The 19,123-nt window shown below is 37.9% G+C and overlaps 1 protein-coding gene across 1 annotated transcript in view; it reads right to left on the bottom strand.

The window, feature by feature from the left end:
• Nucleotides 1–19,123, bottom strand: part of ADAMTSL1 (ADAMTS like 1) — a 948,619-nt gene that overhangs the window by 372,660 nt on the left and 556,836 nt on the right. The window contains exon 4 of the mRNA XM_053656510.1: nucleotides 11,513–11,558. Within this exon, the coding sequence (XP_053512485.1) occupies nucleotides 11,513–11,558 (46 nt within the window). The remainder of the gene's footprint in view (nucleotides 1–11,512; nucleotides 11,559–19,123) is intronic.

Raw genomic sequence — 19,123 nt, 5'->3', positions numbered from 1 at the left:
AGAGGGAGAGACTGAAGATAGGTGGAGGCAAGCATACGCTTGATGTCAAAGAAGGTTGTGGGTGACAAGAAGAGGAATCTTGATAAAGGAAAAGGACATACAACTATACTTTATTCTTAGAAGGCAGACACAAACTGAGAAAGAAATGGCAAGGGTATAGAAAGATTTCTGAAGGAGAGAAAAGCTGAGACTGCACATGAAGAACAGGCTCAAGATTTTCTGTGAAAAATTTTCTGACTCATCTGCTGAAAGTGAAGAAAGGGAGTTGGACTTGGTAAAGTCAACATAGAGGACTAGAAGAACCACTGAGGAAATTGAGTGGAAACAAAGCACAAGAATTTTAGAGTAGCCAAAAGGACCTGACTGAGGTTAGAGAGCTTAGGTTGACCGAGTTCATGGTCAACGGGGGTTAGGACTTAGTCTGGTCATTCTTGCAGTGAAGCAGTAATAGATAAAATGGATACGGGAGGGATCTATGGGCAGAATACAGATAAGCAAACCTAAAATAAATGAAAGTATACATTATTTAGCACCTGACCAGGGAGAACATAAGGAACTAGAAAGCATAATCACTGAAAATAAGAGTAATTTGTTCAATGGAAAAATTTGCCATTTTAGAGTTCATTTCTCTATTTACATCTGGGACACTAGGTGTCAGGTAACGTGGCATATCATTGCTCTCAACACACACACACACACACACACACACACACACACACATGCACAACCCTCACTCAACTGTAGCTCATTAAAAGGACTACATTGCTTAGATTTTTTAAAATTTAAAAATGGTATTGACCAAATTTGCTTCATAAATATTATAAAAATCTTTTTTGATTGAAATATACTTTAGCCTATTGGTTTTCTTTACTATCTTTTTTTATTATAATGATATCTTACATATTAGTTTAAAAAGACTCCATGATGTTATCAAAGAGTTTTTTAACTTATCCTTTTCTTTCGAGCTTTTGGAATAGTGGAAGGGTCTAAGCTATACTAAGTGGATGAATGCCTAAAGCATCATGAACAGATGTTTGTCTGCCATTTCCTTAAAGCTCTTCAGAAACATCCCACAATTCCTTGCTATCATTGAGAATTTTCACAAATAAATGCAGGCTAAGCCTCTGACCTAATACAACTTAAAACCAATGGCATTACACAAGCCAACTCTTCATAACTTGTAGAATCAAACTGACATTGAGTTCTTATTTCTTTTTTTGATAAACTAGAGGCTTTAAGTAATTTGAAGCTTTTTTTCTCACTTTTGGCCATGACAGAAACAATATTGCCAAAAACACAAATAAAAAATCTCATAAGATAGGATATTTTCATAGTCGCATTCCCATTTTTCAAACTAAGAACTTCTAAAATATTCTCTTCAATATTCTCATTTTAGATACTTGTTTGAATAAACATAAGGGTCTTTTAAAAATATATTTTATTAATTATGCCATTACAGTTGTTCTATTTTCCCCCTTCATAACCCTCCCCCCTGCACACCCTCTCCCCCACCATTCCCCCCCCTTTAGTTTATGACCATGTGTCTCAAACTCTTTAGATTCTATATTTCCCACACTATTCTTGCCCTCCCCCCTATTTTATACCTACCATCTATGCTACTTATTTTCTGTATTTTCTCCCCCCTTCTCCTTCTCCCACTCCCCTGTTGCTAACCCTCCATGTGATCTTCATTTCTGTGGTTCTGCTCCTGATCTAGTTGTTCACTTAGTTTGCTTTTGTTTTAGGTGTGGTTGTTAATAATTGTGGGTTTGCTGTCCTTTCACTGTTCATCTTTTTTATCTTCTTTTTCTTAGGTAAGTCACTTTAACATTTCATATAATAAGGGCTTGGTGATGATGAACTCCTTGAATTTGATCTTATCTGAGAAGCACTTTATCTGTCCTTCCATTCTAAATGAAAGCTTTGCTGGATAGAGCAATCTTGGATGTAGGTTTTTGATTTCATGACTTGGAATACTTCTTTCCAGCCCCTTCTTGCCTGTAAGGTCTCTTTTGAAAAATCCACTGACAGTCTGATGGGAACTCCATTGTAGGTGACTGTCCCCTTAGCTCTTGCTGCTTCTAGGATTCTCTCCTTCATTTTAATCTTGGCTAATGTAATGATGATGTGCCTTGGTGTGTTCCTCCTTGGGTCCAACTTCTTTGGGACTCTCTGAGCTTCCTGGATTTCCTGGAAGTCTATTTCCTTTGCCAGATTGGGGAAGTTCTCCTTTATTATTTGTTCAAGTAAGTTTTCCACTTGTTGCTGTTCCTCTTCCTCCTTCTGGTACCCCTATAATTCGCATGTTGGAATGTTTAAAGATGTCCTGGAGATTCCTAAGCCTCTCCTCATTTTTTTTTTTTTGTTCTTGTTTCTTCATCTTTTTCTGTTTGGTCATTTTTTTCCTCCTTCTGGTCCACTCCTTTGATTTGAGTCCCAGTTTCCTTTCCATTACTATTGGTTTCCTGTGCATTTCCCTTTATTTCAGTTAGTTTAGCCTTCATATGTTCCTGTAATTTGTGACTAAAATCAACCAGTTTTGTGAGCATCCTGATCACCAGTGTTTTGAACTGTGCATCTGAAAGTTTGGCTATTTCTTCATTGCTTAGATTTATTGGCTCTGGGGCTCTGAGTTGTTCTTGAGCCATGTTTTGATCTGTTTGTGCCTGTTAGGTATGAGGAGTGGAGCCTTAGATGTTCACCAGGGTGGGGCCACCCAGGTCGCTGTGTTGTGATGCTGTATGTGGGGGCGGGGTCAGAGAGGGACAATGGTGGTTCCCTCTGCTGCTTCCTGCTGCTGGGGCCTGCTCGGTCTGCCTCACTGCTAGCTCCTTCACCAGTTTATTTGCACGTGAATGTGTGACTGCGATCAGCCCTCAGTGGGTCTACCGCCTTGCCCCCTCAGTGGGTCCGCCCGCTTCTCCACACCTGGGATCCGCCCACGGCTGCTGGCACACCTGGGTCATGCACCCGGGTTGGTCTGGTGGATCTTTCCTGCCTGACCCTGCTGTGCTGCTGGCTCTGCCCCTCTTACCGGTTTGGCAGAAGGGTTCGTTGTTGTCAGACTTCCATGTAGTTCAATTTTCTGTGGTTTGGCTGCATTTTTGTTGCTAAAACTTAGTTGTCTTTAAACCTGGTTGTGGGAGAAGATGCAGTGCTTCCACCTATGCCTCCATCTTGGCAGAAGTCCCAACTTAAGGGTCTTTTGCTAGCTAAGCTTCCAGGGTCACTCCATAATCCCTGGAGAGCTTCCTTGGGCTCTTCTAAACTGCATCTCCCAAAGATTCACAGTTTTTTTTTCTTTTTTTTAAAATTTTTATTTATTTATCTTTAGAGGGGAAGGGAAGGAGAGAGGGAGAGAAATATCAATGTATGGTTGCCTGTCATGTGTCCCCTGATGAGAACTGGCCTGCAACCCAGGCATGTGCCCTGACTGGGAATTGAACCGCGATTGTCTGGTTCTCGGGCCTGTGCTCATTCCACTGAGCTACACCAGCCAGGGCCACAGTTTTTCTATTTGTAGGGCTACTATTTGTATAACATGTCAGGGGGCTCTTATTCATCAAGGCCAAGGAGGAGAACACATCTCATTTTCCCAGTTTTTCTGGCTTGCCTGAAAAATTAGTTCATAAGTTTTAAGATTTTATTGTTTATCATTCTACAGAGTAAATCAACAGAAGAACATTAAAGTTTCCATGATGTTTGCATAGTTATTATAGCCAGAATACTTTCTTATACTATTTCTAGCTGGTCCAAGTAGATATTTTCATTCTTAAGAACACAGTTCATCTAACATTTCCTTATTTACACTCCTTGCTTTTTTTTTTCAGGAAAGTTGCAAGTTTCTCTCTTTTTGGAAGTAAATACTAAAGATACTGTTAGGAGAAGCAATACATGTGAACTGGCAAACCAATCACACAAGTCATTTAGGTATCAGGGATCTTCCCTGGGGCCCCTGAGAAAGCTCTCCTTAGGTCACATCTTCATGTTCATTCTCTAACCTGAACCCCCTGATCTTAATTAGGCATTTTAAATTGACTTCCAAAGTGTTTAGACTAATGCTGTTACTCATACACTTGTTTTGTTTGTTTGTTTTGTTTTTGGTCACTGTCCTTAATCTTGACAAGATTTGAGATTCAGGAGACAGTCATCACAATTAGCAACATGATAGGCCAAGGTGCCTGTGGTAGCTGATGGTGCTCTTAGGTTCTTTATTAAGATTGTATTGCTGCCAATGTTTTCCTATAGGACTTTTATGGTGTCACAATTTATATTTAAGTCTTTTATCTACCTTGAATTTATTTTTGTGTGTGGTATAAGTTGGTGACTGTTTCATTTTTTTGCATGTAGCTGTCCAGATCTTCCAACACCATTTGTTGAAGAGGCTATTTTTATTCTATTTTGTGCCTCTTCACCCTTTGTCTAATATCAATGGACTGTCGAGACTTTATTCCTGGGCTCTCTGTTCTGTTCCATTGGTCTATGTGTCTGTTTTTATCCCAATACCAGGCTATTACAGTAGCCTCGTAATACAGTTTGAAATCAAGTATTGTGATTCCTCCTGCTTTGTTCTTCTTTCTTGAAATTGCCACAGCTATTTGGGGTTGCTTATAGTTCTATATAAATGAAAAGACAGTCAGCATCACTAGCCATCAGAGAGATTCAAATTAAAACCACAATGAGATACCACCGCATACCACTCAGAATGGCCATCATAAGCAAATCAATAAACAAGTGTTGGAGAGGATACAGAGAATAGGGAACCCTAGTGCATTGTTCATGGGAATGCAGACTGGTGCAGCCACTGTAGAAAACGGGAAGGAATTTCCTCAGAAAACTAAAAATGGAACTGCCTTTTGACCCAGAAATTCCACTGCTGAGATTATACCCTAAGAACACTGAAACACCAAACCAAAGGAACCTATGCACCCCAATGTTCATAGCAGCACAATTTACAATAGCCAAGTGCTGGAAGCAACCTAAGTTCCCATCAGTAAATGAGTGGGTCAAAAAAACTATGGTACATTTACACAATGGAATTCTATGCAGCAGGGAGAAAGAATAAGCTCTGACCCTTTCTGACGGTGTGGATGGAACTGGAGAGCATTATGCTAAGTGAAATAAGCCAGGTAGTGAGGGACAAACACCATACGATCTCACCTTTAACTGGAACATAATCAATAAAAGAAGAAAGCAAACAAAATATAACCATCGACACTGAAATTAAGAACAATCTAACAATAGCCAGAGGGGAAAGGTAGGGAGAAGGGTTTTCAGGAACTACTATAAAGGACACATGGACAAAACCAGGGGGGAGTGGAGAACGCAAGGGAGGGAGGTTGGTTTGGCTGGGATGGGGGAGAGTGGGGGAAAGAAAATATGGACAACTGTAATTGAACAACAATAAAGTAATTTAAAAAAAAAAGATTGTATTTCTCCGCTATAAAATGTTACTGTTCTAAAAAAAAAAGCTGGCCAGATTTCTATTTTTCTTCTAGAACTCCAAGGGAGATGAGTGGGCAAGGTTTTTCTGTCTGCTAAGGGATGGTTGAAACAACTAAAAATGTTTTTAGCACATGGAGGCAAAAGATTCTGCATTCATTTCAAAAATAATTGAGCATAAGAATTGCTCTAAGTACTGGGACAGACTGGTGAGGACCTAGTTTTCCTGAATCTTTCATTCTAGTGGAGGAAACTAGATTATGAACAAATACGCAAACAAATTATTTAAAATATATTTGTATCTATATACATCAGGTAGTGATCAGTGCTCTGCAGAGAACTGGATGATTAGTGGCGACTCTGACATGGATGGTCTGGGAAATTCACTTGTGAAGTGACATTCGAATGACAGGAAGGAACCAGCTCTGTGAATACCACAGGGTGATCAAACTAGAGAGAAGGAACACCTACTGGAAAGGCTCTGGTCTATGAAGGAAATTGGTGTATTCAAAGAAAATAAAGCCCAGTATGTCTAGAGTATAGTGTGCAAATGGAAGGGTATTAGAAGATAAGAAAATATGTAGCCAAAGGTAGAAGGAGCTAGATCATGCAGACATTGTAGCGTGGTACAGTTTAAGTGCAAAGAGAAATTATTGGAGGACTTTGAGGAAGAGAGAAGAAAGCTGGACTCATTACAAAAGATGGACTTGTCTGCAGTGATACTCTGCAGATGGGTGGCAAAGAAGGGAGTGGAAACAGAAATGCCAGTTAGGAGGCTGTAGCAGTAGTTCAAGTGGGTGCTAATTGTTGCTGGCACTGGTGAGAAAATTGGAGATGCGTTTTAAAAGTATGATGTCTTTTCTTAGGCTACTTCACTTCATTCTCAATTTGATACAATTCACTTTTATGATTTCTAGCATTGTTATTATGGAATGTTCTAGGTTGCAGCATTCCAACAAGAGACAAAGGCAGCAGACAGATGGCCAGAAATAACAGAATGATCCTGGGCAAGTTTATAATTCTTTGGAGGGGGGCTCAATTTACACGCCCAGACTATGAGAGGGTGAACTGGATAATTCACAGGTCCCTTCTAGCTCTAAAATTCTGTACTTCTTCACAAGTATTATGTCTAGTCTATACTGGATTTGGATCTGAACACAGACCGATGAAGATATCTATGATGGCTTAGTAACTGGCAACACTTAGTGAAAAGATTTGCCATCAGCAACAGGGTCAGAGTGAAGACAGCCATTGTGGATAGAAGTGAAGTTCCCATCCTTGCTACAGACCTTGACCATCTACCTTAATCAGAAATTCTCATCATTGAGGTTGTAAAGGTTTATGGCATCATAGAGTTCATCACATTTTTCTTAATGGTTGATACAAGATAGATTCCTATTTGACTCCTATATCCATTTTTTTCTCATAGGGCCTTCATTCAGCACAAAGTCAGGGCAGAGTTATGCTTTATTTCAAGAGTCAGATAGCAACACATGGAAGGAGTGAACATTCTACTACTGACTTTCCCTGGTCTGAACTTGAAATCACACACACAAACACAAAGCTGCTGGAACAACATTCAGACCAGTGAAAATACCCCTGCTGACTAGTGTGATGCCTTAATAAATAACAACTGCAAGAGTCAGTCAGAAGCCTGAATGCAGGGCCTTTTTCCAACCAAGAGCCACACCTATTATAGGAGGAAGGATAATTTTCCCATAATCAAGTCCTTATTCTAGTAGTTTAGTGATTTTCAACTGGTATGCTGTAGCACACTGGTGTGCTGCAAGAATTTTTAAAATGTGCAATACCTGACTATGTTCTCAGGGGCACTGACCTTTTTTCTCTTAGATTGCCAAATTAAAAAATGGCAAAAGCCAACACAACAGTAGTTATTCAGTGTGAATGAATCAGAATTATGCCTATTTTTTGTCAGCATGGCAAAAAATATACTTTTTACTGTGCTGCAGAATTTGGGTAGTTTATGTGCGCCATGGATGAAAAGGGTTGCAAATTGCTGCTCTCGATCAACTCAACTCTCAAGAGTCTCTCACTGTAAACAAACAGTTTACCCATCCTTCTGTGACCCCCAAGAGTGATGATATCTCTGTTAATACTTCATAAGAAGAGTTTATACCCATCTCCTCATGAATCCATTTCTTTAATCCCTTGCAATCATGATTCTGTTCCTAATATACTGTAAAACTACTTCCCCACTGGCCCTTTTTCATACTTAAACCTCTGCAATGTTTATCCTATTGAGTATCTTAAGGAATTCTCTCTTATTTCTTTTGTTACTTCTGTCATGGTGACTTTGATGGCTTACCTGACACTGTGTTCCCATTCCTCCTGAATGCAGACATTCACCAGAGTTTTGAGATTCCCTTCTGTCATCATTCTATACACTCTACCAAACAAGCTGCTACCAAATCTTCAAATTCTGTATTTACTTTGGGTAACTATGGATTGCGTGCCGATCTCTTTCCTTAGATGAAACACCTATTGTCTAGTTGAATATATCATGTGTAAGCCCAGCCTGCAAGTCTAACTCAGTGGTATCCCTAACTCAAATTTATTATTTTATTCTTCCAAATGTCCTCCCAGCTTTCTTACATTTGACAATGACACTTGAAATTCTCCCCCAAAGCTGGATAGTTCTTTTGCATTTGGCAAATATCTACTGTATGCTTACTATATGTAAGTTAATAGTTCTGGGTGTTGGAGATACAGGAGTGCACAAGATGGATGAAGCTCCTGTCCTTGTGAAATTTACATTCTAGACTGGAAAAACAGAAAACAAGTAAGTAATTATATTGTATAAATTTGGTAGAGATAAGGGCTATAAGAAGAGTAAAATGGGATTGATACTATTGTGGGGGATGAGTTTGGGCAGTGGCACAACCAAATTAGATTAAACAACCCAGGAAACCTCTTTCAGGAGGTGGCATTAGAGCTGAGAGTAGACGAAAGAAAATATGCATTGTGCAAGAGCTTCTCTAACAGTGAGATCAGCAAGTGTGAGAGCTGTAAATATAAACATGCCTCTGTTTTCTTTAATCCCATTTTAACATCACTCTAATTTTAATCACCTGAGTCTTGCAGCGTGCTCTCAATTTTGATCTCTTTAGTGTTTATTTCTTCCTGGTTACGTTCTCATTACTTCTTGCTCCCCACTGATTTCCTGTTTTAGTGCATCCCCACCTATCACTACATAATTAACATTCCTAAAGTTAAACTATAATATAATACCCTTGCTCTAAAGCCTCTAGTGACCCCCCCATTATTCATTGAAATAATGTCAACGTGGAAGTATGGCATTCAAATCTATTCATGATGTAATCTCAAAATATCTTTCAATTCTTCTCTTCTATACTGCTAAGCACAATCTATTCAAATTAGTGTTCAGTACACACCTTAAATATTTCTGTCTCTAGAGTTGCCCACTATGCCTCTTCCATTTGGACTGGCTATCATGCCCTCCTTCCCAACCTGGGAAAAATCAATAAATGTGATATACTACATAAACAAAATTAAGAATAAAAACCACATTGTCATAAAAATAGATGCAGAAAAAGTGTTTGATAAAATTTAGCAACAGTTCATGATAAAAACACTTACTAAAATTGGGAAAGAGGGAACATACCTCAACAAAATAAAGGCCATATGTGACAAAACCCCTAGTTAACATCATACTTAATGGCTAAACACTTCAAGCATTTCCCTTAAGATGGGGAACCATACAGGGATATCCACTTTCACCACTGTTATTCAACATAGTACTGGAAGTTCTTGCCACAGCAATTAGACAAGAAGAAGAAGTAAAGTCATACAAATTGGAAAGGAAGAAGTAAAGCTGTCATTATTTGCAGATGACATAATGCTGTATATAGAAAACTAAAGATTCTACCAAAAGACTACTAGAACTGATAAATGAATTTCGTAAGTAATGAATTTAGTATTTTATGATAAATGAAAATAAATATCCAGAAATCAGTTGCATTTTATATACCAACGATAAACTATCAGAAACAGAAACTCAAAAAACAACAGCACTCACAATTGCTTCAGAAAGATTAAAAATCCTAGGAATACTTTTCTCTGTTTTTTAATTATTGTTCAAGTACAGTTGTTTCCATTTTTCCTCCACCCCAGCCACCCCCACCTCCTACCCTCAATCCTAGCTCCCTTTGGCTTTGTCCATGTGTCCTTTCTATATGTTTCTGATGACCCTAGGAATAAATTTAACCAAGGATGTAAAAGACTTGTACTCAGAAAATTATAGGACACTGAAGAAAAAAATTGAAGAAGACACAAATAAGCAGAAGCATATACCATAATCATGGATAGGAACAATTACCATTGTTAAGATGTACTTGCTACCCAGCCCTGGCTGGGGTGGCTCAGTGGATTGAACACCAGCCTGTAAACTGAAAGGTGAGTGCTTTGATTCCTGGTTGGGGATGTGTGAGGGGCAAATGACCAATGTTTCTCTCACACATTGATTTTCCTGTCTCTCTTTCTCCTTCCCTTCCACACTCTCTAAAAGTAAATAAATAAAAATCTTTTTTTTAGAAAAGTCCAAACTGCCTAAAGCAATCTATAGATTCAATATAATTCCTATGAAGATACCAAGAGTATATTTCACAGAGATAGAAAAAATATATTATGTATATGAAACCACAAAGACCCCAAAAAGCCAGAACAATCTTGAGAAAGAACAAAGCTGGAGGAATTATGCTACCTAATATCAAACCATACTTGAAGGCCATAGTAATCAAAAGAGCATAGTACTGGCATAAAAACAGACATATACATCCATGACATTGGATAAAGAGCTCAGAAATAAATCCTTGTCTTTATAGTCAATTAATATTTGACAAAGAAGGCAAGAACATACAATGGGGTAAAGACAGTCTATTCAATAAATGGTGGTGGGAAAATTAGACCATACAGGTAAAAAAAAAAAAAGAGAGAAAAAAGAAAGAAAAGAAACTAAACCACCTTCTTACACCATACACAATAATAAAGTCAAAATGAATTAAAGACTTAAACATTAAACTCAAAACCATAAAAATCCTAGAAGAAAATATAAGCAATAAAATCTTGAACATTTCTCATAGCAGTATTATTTTCTGATATATCTCCTTGTGCAAGCATAACAAAGGAAAAAATGAACTACATAAAAATTTATTTTGCACAGCAAAGGGAAATAAATGTTTAATATCCAAAATTTAGAAACAATTCACACAATTCAACGCCCCACCCAAAAATAGCCTCAAACACAAAACAACAAAAACAATCCAAAGGAAACATGGGCAAAGGACCTGAAAAGACACTTCTCCAAAGAGGACATACAGATGGTTAATAGGTATATGAGAAGATGTTCAACATCACTAATCATCAGAGAAATGCAAATTAAAGCCACAATGAGATATCACCTCACACCTGTCAAAATGGCCGTCATTAATAAATCAACAAACAAGTGCTGGCGAAGATGTGAAGAAAAGGGATCCTTCATTGCACTATTGGTGGGAATGCAGACTGGTGCAGTCACTGCAGAAAATAGTACAGAATTTCCTAAAAAAACTAAAGATGGGACTGCCTTATGACCGAGTGAATCCATTTCTTGGCATTTATCTGAAGAAACTTGAAAAACTAGTTTGAAAGAATATATGCACCCTTATGTTTATTGAAGCATTATTTAAATAGCCATCAAGGGTTGGGGGAATCGGGATGGTTAGAGGGATAGAGCAAAAAAATAAATAGATGAACTCATGGACATTGACAAAGTGTGGTGATTTCCAGGGGGCAGGATGTGGGAAGAGGTAGAAGAGAGTGTAGGGGCATAAATAGTGATGGACGGAGACTTGATTTGGAGTGGTGAGCACACAATACAGTGCACAGATGATGTGTTGCAGAGTGTGCACATGAATCCTGTAAAAATCTGTTAATGTGCACCATCCCAATAAATTCAATAAAAAGGAAACAAAAGGATCAAAAAATAATAAGTAACAAATATACAAAAACAATTAAAAATACATTACTACAATCATATAACCTCAAAACTTACCACATTACTGCATGTTCTATAGCGAATATTTCTTCCCTCACAGCTCCTGTGACAAAAAGAAAAAAAGAAACACCTCATTAGTACTAATGAAAGGCTCAATATTTAAACTATTTTCTTATAAAAGAATTTTCTCTTAATACTCATATAACAGCCTTTCTTTCTTCTGCATATGTTCTTAAAAGAGTTACTATCAAATACTAAATTGAGATCTAAAATTGTACACATAAATTGATTATTCCATGAAGATTGAAATTAAGCATTTATTTTGCTTCTAAAGTTGTCAAAATAAGTACTTATAATTAGTTCTTATTTAACCAAATATATAAATCCAAGGTTTTTTGGAACTTTAACATTAAGTGAATCTTGTTTCAATTATTTCTGCTCTAAAACTGGAGATATTTTATAGAAAAAAAGATCATGAGTATGATAAAAATTGGACTTAATACTCAATGTCTTATAAAATTACAAAATGGATATAAAAAGTCATAATTCTGAAAGAATTATTTTTGTCTCTGAGATACATGTTCATTGTAGAAATTTTAGAAAAGAGACTACAAGGAAGAAAAAAATCTCTCATAGTTACCTCATCTAAAGATAATCACTATTATTTTGATTTACTGATTTCTCTCCAATGTGGAAAAAAAATCACATTACTTATACAATTTTGTAGCTTGTTTTATTCTACTTATAATTTTAGAGGTATTTTCCCACACTATTATATACCTTTAATGTTAACATTTTTAGAGTTAACTAATATTCCATCAAAGAATACAATTTGTATAATCATCCTTCTATTACTTATTTAAGTAATTTCCAATTTGAGGTTTGATAAATGGGAGTGTAATGAACCATATCCATGCATACGCTTTATCCAAATTTCTGACTATGGCTTTAGGATAGATAAATTTCTAGAAGAATGTTGGGCTAAAGGGAATGAACTTTTATAAGCTCTTGATAAATTACATTCCACAAAATTTGTACCATTACATACTCCCACCAGCCATACATGGGAGTTTTCATTTCACTGAACTCTTGTGAACAAAAACAATCAATTTTTGATTAAACATTCAGTGATGACACAAGAACAGCAGTACTCTGCTCTTTTCAAAATAAGTCACTTTGACTTAAATATTAGACCCCAAATCATAAAAATTCTAGAAGAAAATAGAGGCAGTAAAGTGTCAAACTTCTGATATATCTTTTTGGGCAAAGGTTACAAAAGAAAAAGTGAACTACATCAAAATAAAATATTTTTGCCCAGCAAAGGAAACCATCAACAAAATGAAAAGATACCCCACTGAATGAGAGAACATATTCAGCAATGACACATCTGATAAGTGGTTAATATCCAAAATGTATAAAGAACTCACACAACCAAACGCCAAAAAAACAAACAATCCAATTAAAACATAGGCAAAGGACCTGAATAGACACTTCTCCAAAGAGACCATATAGATGGTTAATAGACATATGAAAAGACGTTCAAGATCAGTACTCATAAGAGAAATGCAAATTAGAACCACAATGAGATATCATCTCACATCTGTCCAAATGGCTCTCAACAATAAATCAGGGGACTTCCGCCAAGGTGGAGGCATAGGTGGATGTGCCGTGCCTTCTCACACAACCAAGTTTAGAGACAACTAAATATTAGCAACAGAAAACACAGCCAGGACACGGAAAATTGAACTTTTTGGAAGTCCGTTAACAACAAATTCTTCAGCCTGACCGGTAAGGGGTGAAACCAGCGGCTGGTGAAGCAGGGTTGCACAGGAGGTCTCGGGCAGACAGACTCAGACGCACGGAATCCAGGCGCAGGGTTGGACCTAGTCAGCGACCGAGTGAGCGACCAGGCGAGCAGCTGCGGGGGAGACAGCGGGGGAGTGGTGCTGTGTGTTGACTGTGGTCACGCATTTGTGCGCGGGTGGACAGGCGAGGGAGTGGGCAGTTGGACCAGGGCCCTGCGGGTCCCCTCGCCAGCGGCAGTAGAGGGCGTTGCCATTTCCCTGCTCTGACCCCACCTCCACATACAGCGTCATAACCCAGCGACTCTGAGTGGCCCAGCCCAGGGGAACCACCTAACGCGCTGCTCCTCACCCAGCTGTGAGAAACAGCAGAGGGGGTTGCCATTTCCCCGCTCTGACCACGCCCCCACATACAGCGTCACAACCCAGCGACCTGGGAGTCCAAGGCACGCTTCTCACACTTAAAGGGCTCGAACAGACCAAAAATGGTGCGAGAAGATCTCAAAGCCCCAGAGCCTATAAATCTAAGCCAGGAAGAAATAGCAAAACTCTCAGACACACAGTTTAAAACACTGGTGATCAGGATGCTCACAGAACTGGTTGATTATAGCCACAAATTAGACAAATATATGAAGGCGAAACTAATTGAAATGAATGGAAATGCACAGGACACCAATAGCAGTGAAAAGGAAACTGGGACTCAAATCAATGGAGTGGACCAGAAGAAAGCAAATAACGGCCAAACAGAAAAGAGTCAAGAAGCAAGAATTCGAAGAAATGAGGAGAGTCTTAGGAACCTCCGGGACATCTTTAAACGCTCCAACATCTGAATTATAGGAGTACCAGAAGGGGGAAAGGCACAGCCACCAGTGGAAAACTTATTTGAACAAATAATAAAAAAGATCTTCCCCAATCTGGCAAAGGAAATAGACTTCCAGGAAATCCAGGAAGCTCAGAGAGTCCCAAAGAAGTTGGACCCAAGAAGAAACACACCAAGGCACATCATCATTACATTAGCCAAGATTCAAATGAAGGAGAGAATCCTAGAAGCAGCAAGAGCTAAGGGGACAGTCACCTACAAAGGAGTTCCCATCAGACTGTCAGCGGATTTCTCAAAAGAGACCTTACAGGCAAGAAGGGGCTGGAAAGAAGTATTCCAAGTCATGAAATCCAAAGACCTACAACCAAGATTGCTCTATCCAGCAAAACTTTCATTTAGAATGGAAGGACAGATAAGGTGCTTCTCAGATAAGATCAAATTCAAGGAGTTCATCGTCGCCAAGCCCTTATTATATGAAATGTTAAAGGGACTTATCTAAGAAAAAGAAGTTAAAGAAACATGAACAGTGAAAAGACAACAAACTCACAGTTATTAACAACCACACCTAAAATGAAAGCAAACTGAAAGGACAGCTAGATCAGGAGTGGAAACATAGAAATGAATATCTCAAGGAGGGTTAGCAACAGGGGAGTGGGAAGAGGAGAAGGGGGGAGAAGGTACAGAAAATAAGTAGCATAGACAGTATGCTACTTAGAAATAGTAGCATAGGGGGACAAAATAGAAGGGGGACAAGAATAGCATGGGAAATATAGAATCTAAAGGACTTGAGACACATGGTCATAAACTAAAGGGGGGGTAATGGTGGGGATGGGGGGGTAGGGTGGAGGGGAATGAAGGGGGTAATAGAACAACTATAACAGCATAATCAATAAAAAAATTTAAAAAACAAAAAACAAACAAACAACAAACAAACAAAAAAACAATAAATCAACAAATAAGTGTTTGTAAGGATGTGGAGAAAGGGGAACCCTTGTGCACCGTTGGTGGGAATACAGATTGGTATAGTCAATGTGGAAGGCACTATGAAGTTACCTCAAAAAATTAAAAATGGAACTCCCTTATGACTCAGCAATCCTACTTGTGGGAATATATTTTAAGAAACCCAAAACGCTAATTTGAAAGAACATGAGTACCCCTATGTTCACTGCAGCATTATTTATAATATCCAAGCTTTGGAAGCAGCCCAAGTGCCCACCACTAGGTGAGTGGATAAAAAGCTGTGATATATTTACATAGTGGAATACTATTTGGCCACAAAAAAGAAGGAAATCACCTTTTGTAACAGTATAGATGGACCTGGGGAGCATTATGCTAAGTGAAATTAGCCAGTCAGAGAAAGACAAGTACCATATAATCTCACTAGCATGTGGAATCTAATGAACAAAATAAGCTAACAAGCAAAATAGAAACAGGCTCATGGATATAGAGAACAGACTGGCAGCTATCAGAGGGGAGGGGGGTTGGGGTGTTGGGTGATAAAGATGAAGGGTTAAGAAAAATAAAAACCTCATAGACACAACAGCATGGTGATAACCAGAGGAAAAGGGCAAAAGGGGGAGGTAGAACAGGGTATGGGGGGAATAAATGATGATGGAGAGAGATTTGACTTTGAGTGGTGAACACACAATATAATACACAGATGTATTGTAGAATTGTATACCTGAAGCTGATATAATTTCATTAACCAATGTCATCTCAATATATTCAATAAAAAACAAAGAAATAAATTACATTTTAAAAAATGAGTAAAATCCAATACAAAATTCTGAGAGAATGATTACACTAATAACAAATAGTTATGAAATTTAAGGTACGTTTTTAGGTTTGTTGTATCGTATTTACTTATTTAATCATCTCAGCAACCCTGGGAGACAGGGTACCATCATTATGCCCATTTTACAAATAAGAAAACTGAAGTTTAGGGAGGTTAAGTAAACTGTGAAAATCACACAACTATTAAGTAATGGAGCTACGATTTGAGACCAGACAATCTGGGTTCAGTGCTTACACTCATAACTATAATGCTTTACTGCCTCCTAATTCACTTGCTTATTCAAGAAATGTTCATTGAGCTCTCTTTACATGCTGGGCAATGCATTTACTTTGGGTAATGAATATGACTTCATTTTTGCTGTTAAGAAAATCACTGAATTATATTCAGTGAAAGAAATACTAGATAGATTTTGTGCTCAGTCTTGAGAATGTTATCTAAACAAATATGTTGTCTGAAAAAAATTGCAGAAAAAACCTATCTTAAAGAGATAGAAAGGTCCTAATCGAGATATTAAGATTGACTATATATACATTAAACATGAAATGTAGCAAAGAAAATAATCATGGAAAAGAGAAGAATGACAGTACGTAGTTGTCAGTGCCAAGCCCAAAAGTGTCCCAGGTAAGGGACCAATAAACTTGAAGTCCTCCAGGTCCCACTGGCAAGACTTTTGCTCCCACGATGTACAGATGTCTTACACTAACTGAAATGAGGCCAATGAACATTCTGCTCATCCCAGAAATACCCCTCATTAGGATAACATATGGACTAAGCATCTTGCCAAGAGAGATCTGGCTTTTCATGACTGCTAAGAGATTAATGTCCTGGTCATGCTGACATGAATATTCTGGTCCATGTGACAGATAGTTCTATTATTAGCTGTAAGTTAATAAATTGGCATTTAATTTGAAACATTAGTGTCATGGGCCAAGTAATCGTGAGTCCACTTGCAAGACAAGGATCTGTTTTTGGTGTGATTGCTGAAAAATATCAGTTTCTGGTTCTGAAAAGATTCAAGGTAGGTTGGAGCCTACCAGTTGATGGTACACAGGTAATTAATTCTACAACCCAGAGGCCTTTAATAGCGTACCACTTAGACATCAGTGTTGGCAGAATGTGATATGTTTTTTAATTTTGAAATTCCAAATGCATATGTGACATAGTGTAATGGATTAGAGTACATAGTTTGAAACTAGAATCCTCTGTCTGCAATTCTGACTTTATTCCTCTGTTTTTTAAAAATATTTTATTTATTTATTTTTCAAGAAAGGGGAAGGGAAGGAGAAAGAGTGGGAGAGAAATATCAATGTATGGTTGCCTCTTATGCGTCCCCTGCTGGGAACTGGCCTGCAACCCAGGCATGTGCCCTGACTGGGAATCGAACTGCAATACTCTGGTTCACAGGCCCGCACTCAATCCACTGAGCTACACCAGCCAGGGCTATTCCTCTGTTTTTATATGTCAGTTTGTCATCTGTAAAATGGGACAGTATTACTTATCTTCTAGGATTATTAGTTAATACTGGATTGGCCAAAAAGTTTGTTCGGTTTTTCTCTGTTAGATGGGTCTAGTGGTGCTTAGTTGTTTTTAACAACATTTGAAACAATTTTATTAGACTGTATTGTGATAGCTGTGATATCAGCATGCATTTTAAAAAACATCAAATTGGTGAATTTTTTGTAGCCACTATAATATTGAAGATGGAAGAAAATAAGCAACATTTTCAGGATGCTATACTTTATTATTTCAAGAAAGGTAAAATATAACTGAAATGCAAAAATACTATTTGTACAGTATATGGAAAAGGTACTATAACTGATAGAACATGTCAAAAATGGTTTGTGAAGTTTTGTGCTAGAGATTTCTCACTGAATGATGCTCCAGCATTGGGTAGACCAGTTGAAGCTGAGTGATTAAATTGAGACATTAATTAAGAGCCATCAACGTTATACCACACAGGAGATAGCCAACATATTCAAAATGTCCAAATCAAGCCTGGAAAATCATTTGCACCAGCTTGGTTATGTTCATAACTTTGATGTTTTGGTTCCTCATAAATTAAGTGAAAAAAAATCTTGACCATATTTCTGTATGTGATTCTCTACTGACATCCAATGAAAATGTTCCATTTTTTAAAACAAGTTGTGACAGGCAATGAAAAGTGGATACTTTACAATAATGTGGAATGGACGAGATCATGGGGCAATCAAAACAAACAACCACCAACCACTGAAAAGGCTGGTCTTCATCCAAAGGAGGCAATGTGTATATGGTGGGACTGGAAGGGAGTCCTCTATTATGAGCTCCTTCCAGAAAACCAAATGATTAATACCAACAAATACTGCTTCCAATTAGACCTATTGAAAGCAGCACTCAATGAAAAGCATCCAGAATTAGTCAATAGAAAATGCATAATCTTCCATCAGGATAATGCAACACTGCATGTTTCTTTGATGACCAGGCAAAACCTGTTACAGCTGGGCTGGGAATTTCTGATTCATCTGCCATATTCACCAAATTGCACCTTTGGATCTCCATTTATTTTGGTCTTTACAAAATTCTCCTAATAGAAATAAATGTTAATTCTCTGGAAGACTGCCAAAGGTACCTGGAAGAGTTCTTTGTTCAAAAAGATAAAATGTTTTGAGAAAATTGAATTATTAAGTTGCCCAAAAAATGGCAGAAGGTAGTGGGACAAAATGATGAGTACATTGTTCAATGAAGTTATTGGTGAAAATGAAAAATATCTTTTTACTAAAATACCAAATGAACTTTTTGGCCAAGCCAATATTTATGATACACTTCCAACAGTGCCTAGCACATAGTTAGCATTGTGTAGATGTTTGACATTAATTAAATGCATAATAGATGTAGCAATATAATAGATTCTGAAAGGGGGTAAAGAATATTTGGACAAGAAATTGTAGGCAGAGTCCCAGAGGCATAAAATGATACAATATATGTGCAAATTTTCAAGCAGCTTTGTTTTTTTTTTGAGTTTTGGGTTTATATGAGGAATTGTAGGAGATGAGATTAAATATCTTCTAAATTTGAACTTGGCAATAGGCCAAGGGAACCCAATGAAGGTTTTAAAGCAGAGAAGATACAATGATGACTTCTTGCTTTTAAAAAGTGAACCACGGCCCTGGCTGGTGTAGCTCAGTGGATTGAGCGCGGGCCTGCGAACCAGACAATCGCGGTTCGATCCCAGTCAGGGCACACACTGGGGTTGCAGGCAGGTTCCCTGCAGG

Source organism: Artibeus jamaicensis, unplaced genomic scaffold (assembly GCF_021234435.1).
Source record: "Artibeus jamaicensis isolate MK-2021 breed Jamaican fruit bat unplaced genomic scaffold, CSHL_Jam_final scaffold_1964, whole genome shotgun sequence".
In the NCBI taxonomy this organism is placed as follows: Eukaryota; Metazoa; Chordata; class Mammalia; order Chiroptera; family Phyllostomidae; genus Artibeus; species Artibeus jamaicensis.
The sequence above is the reverse complement of the archived record's forward strand: the minus strand, read 5'-3'. Positions and strand labels throughout refer to the sequence as shown.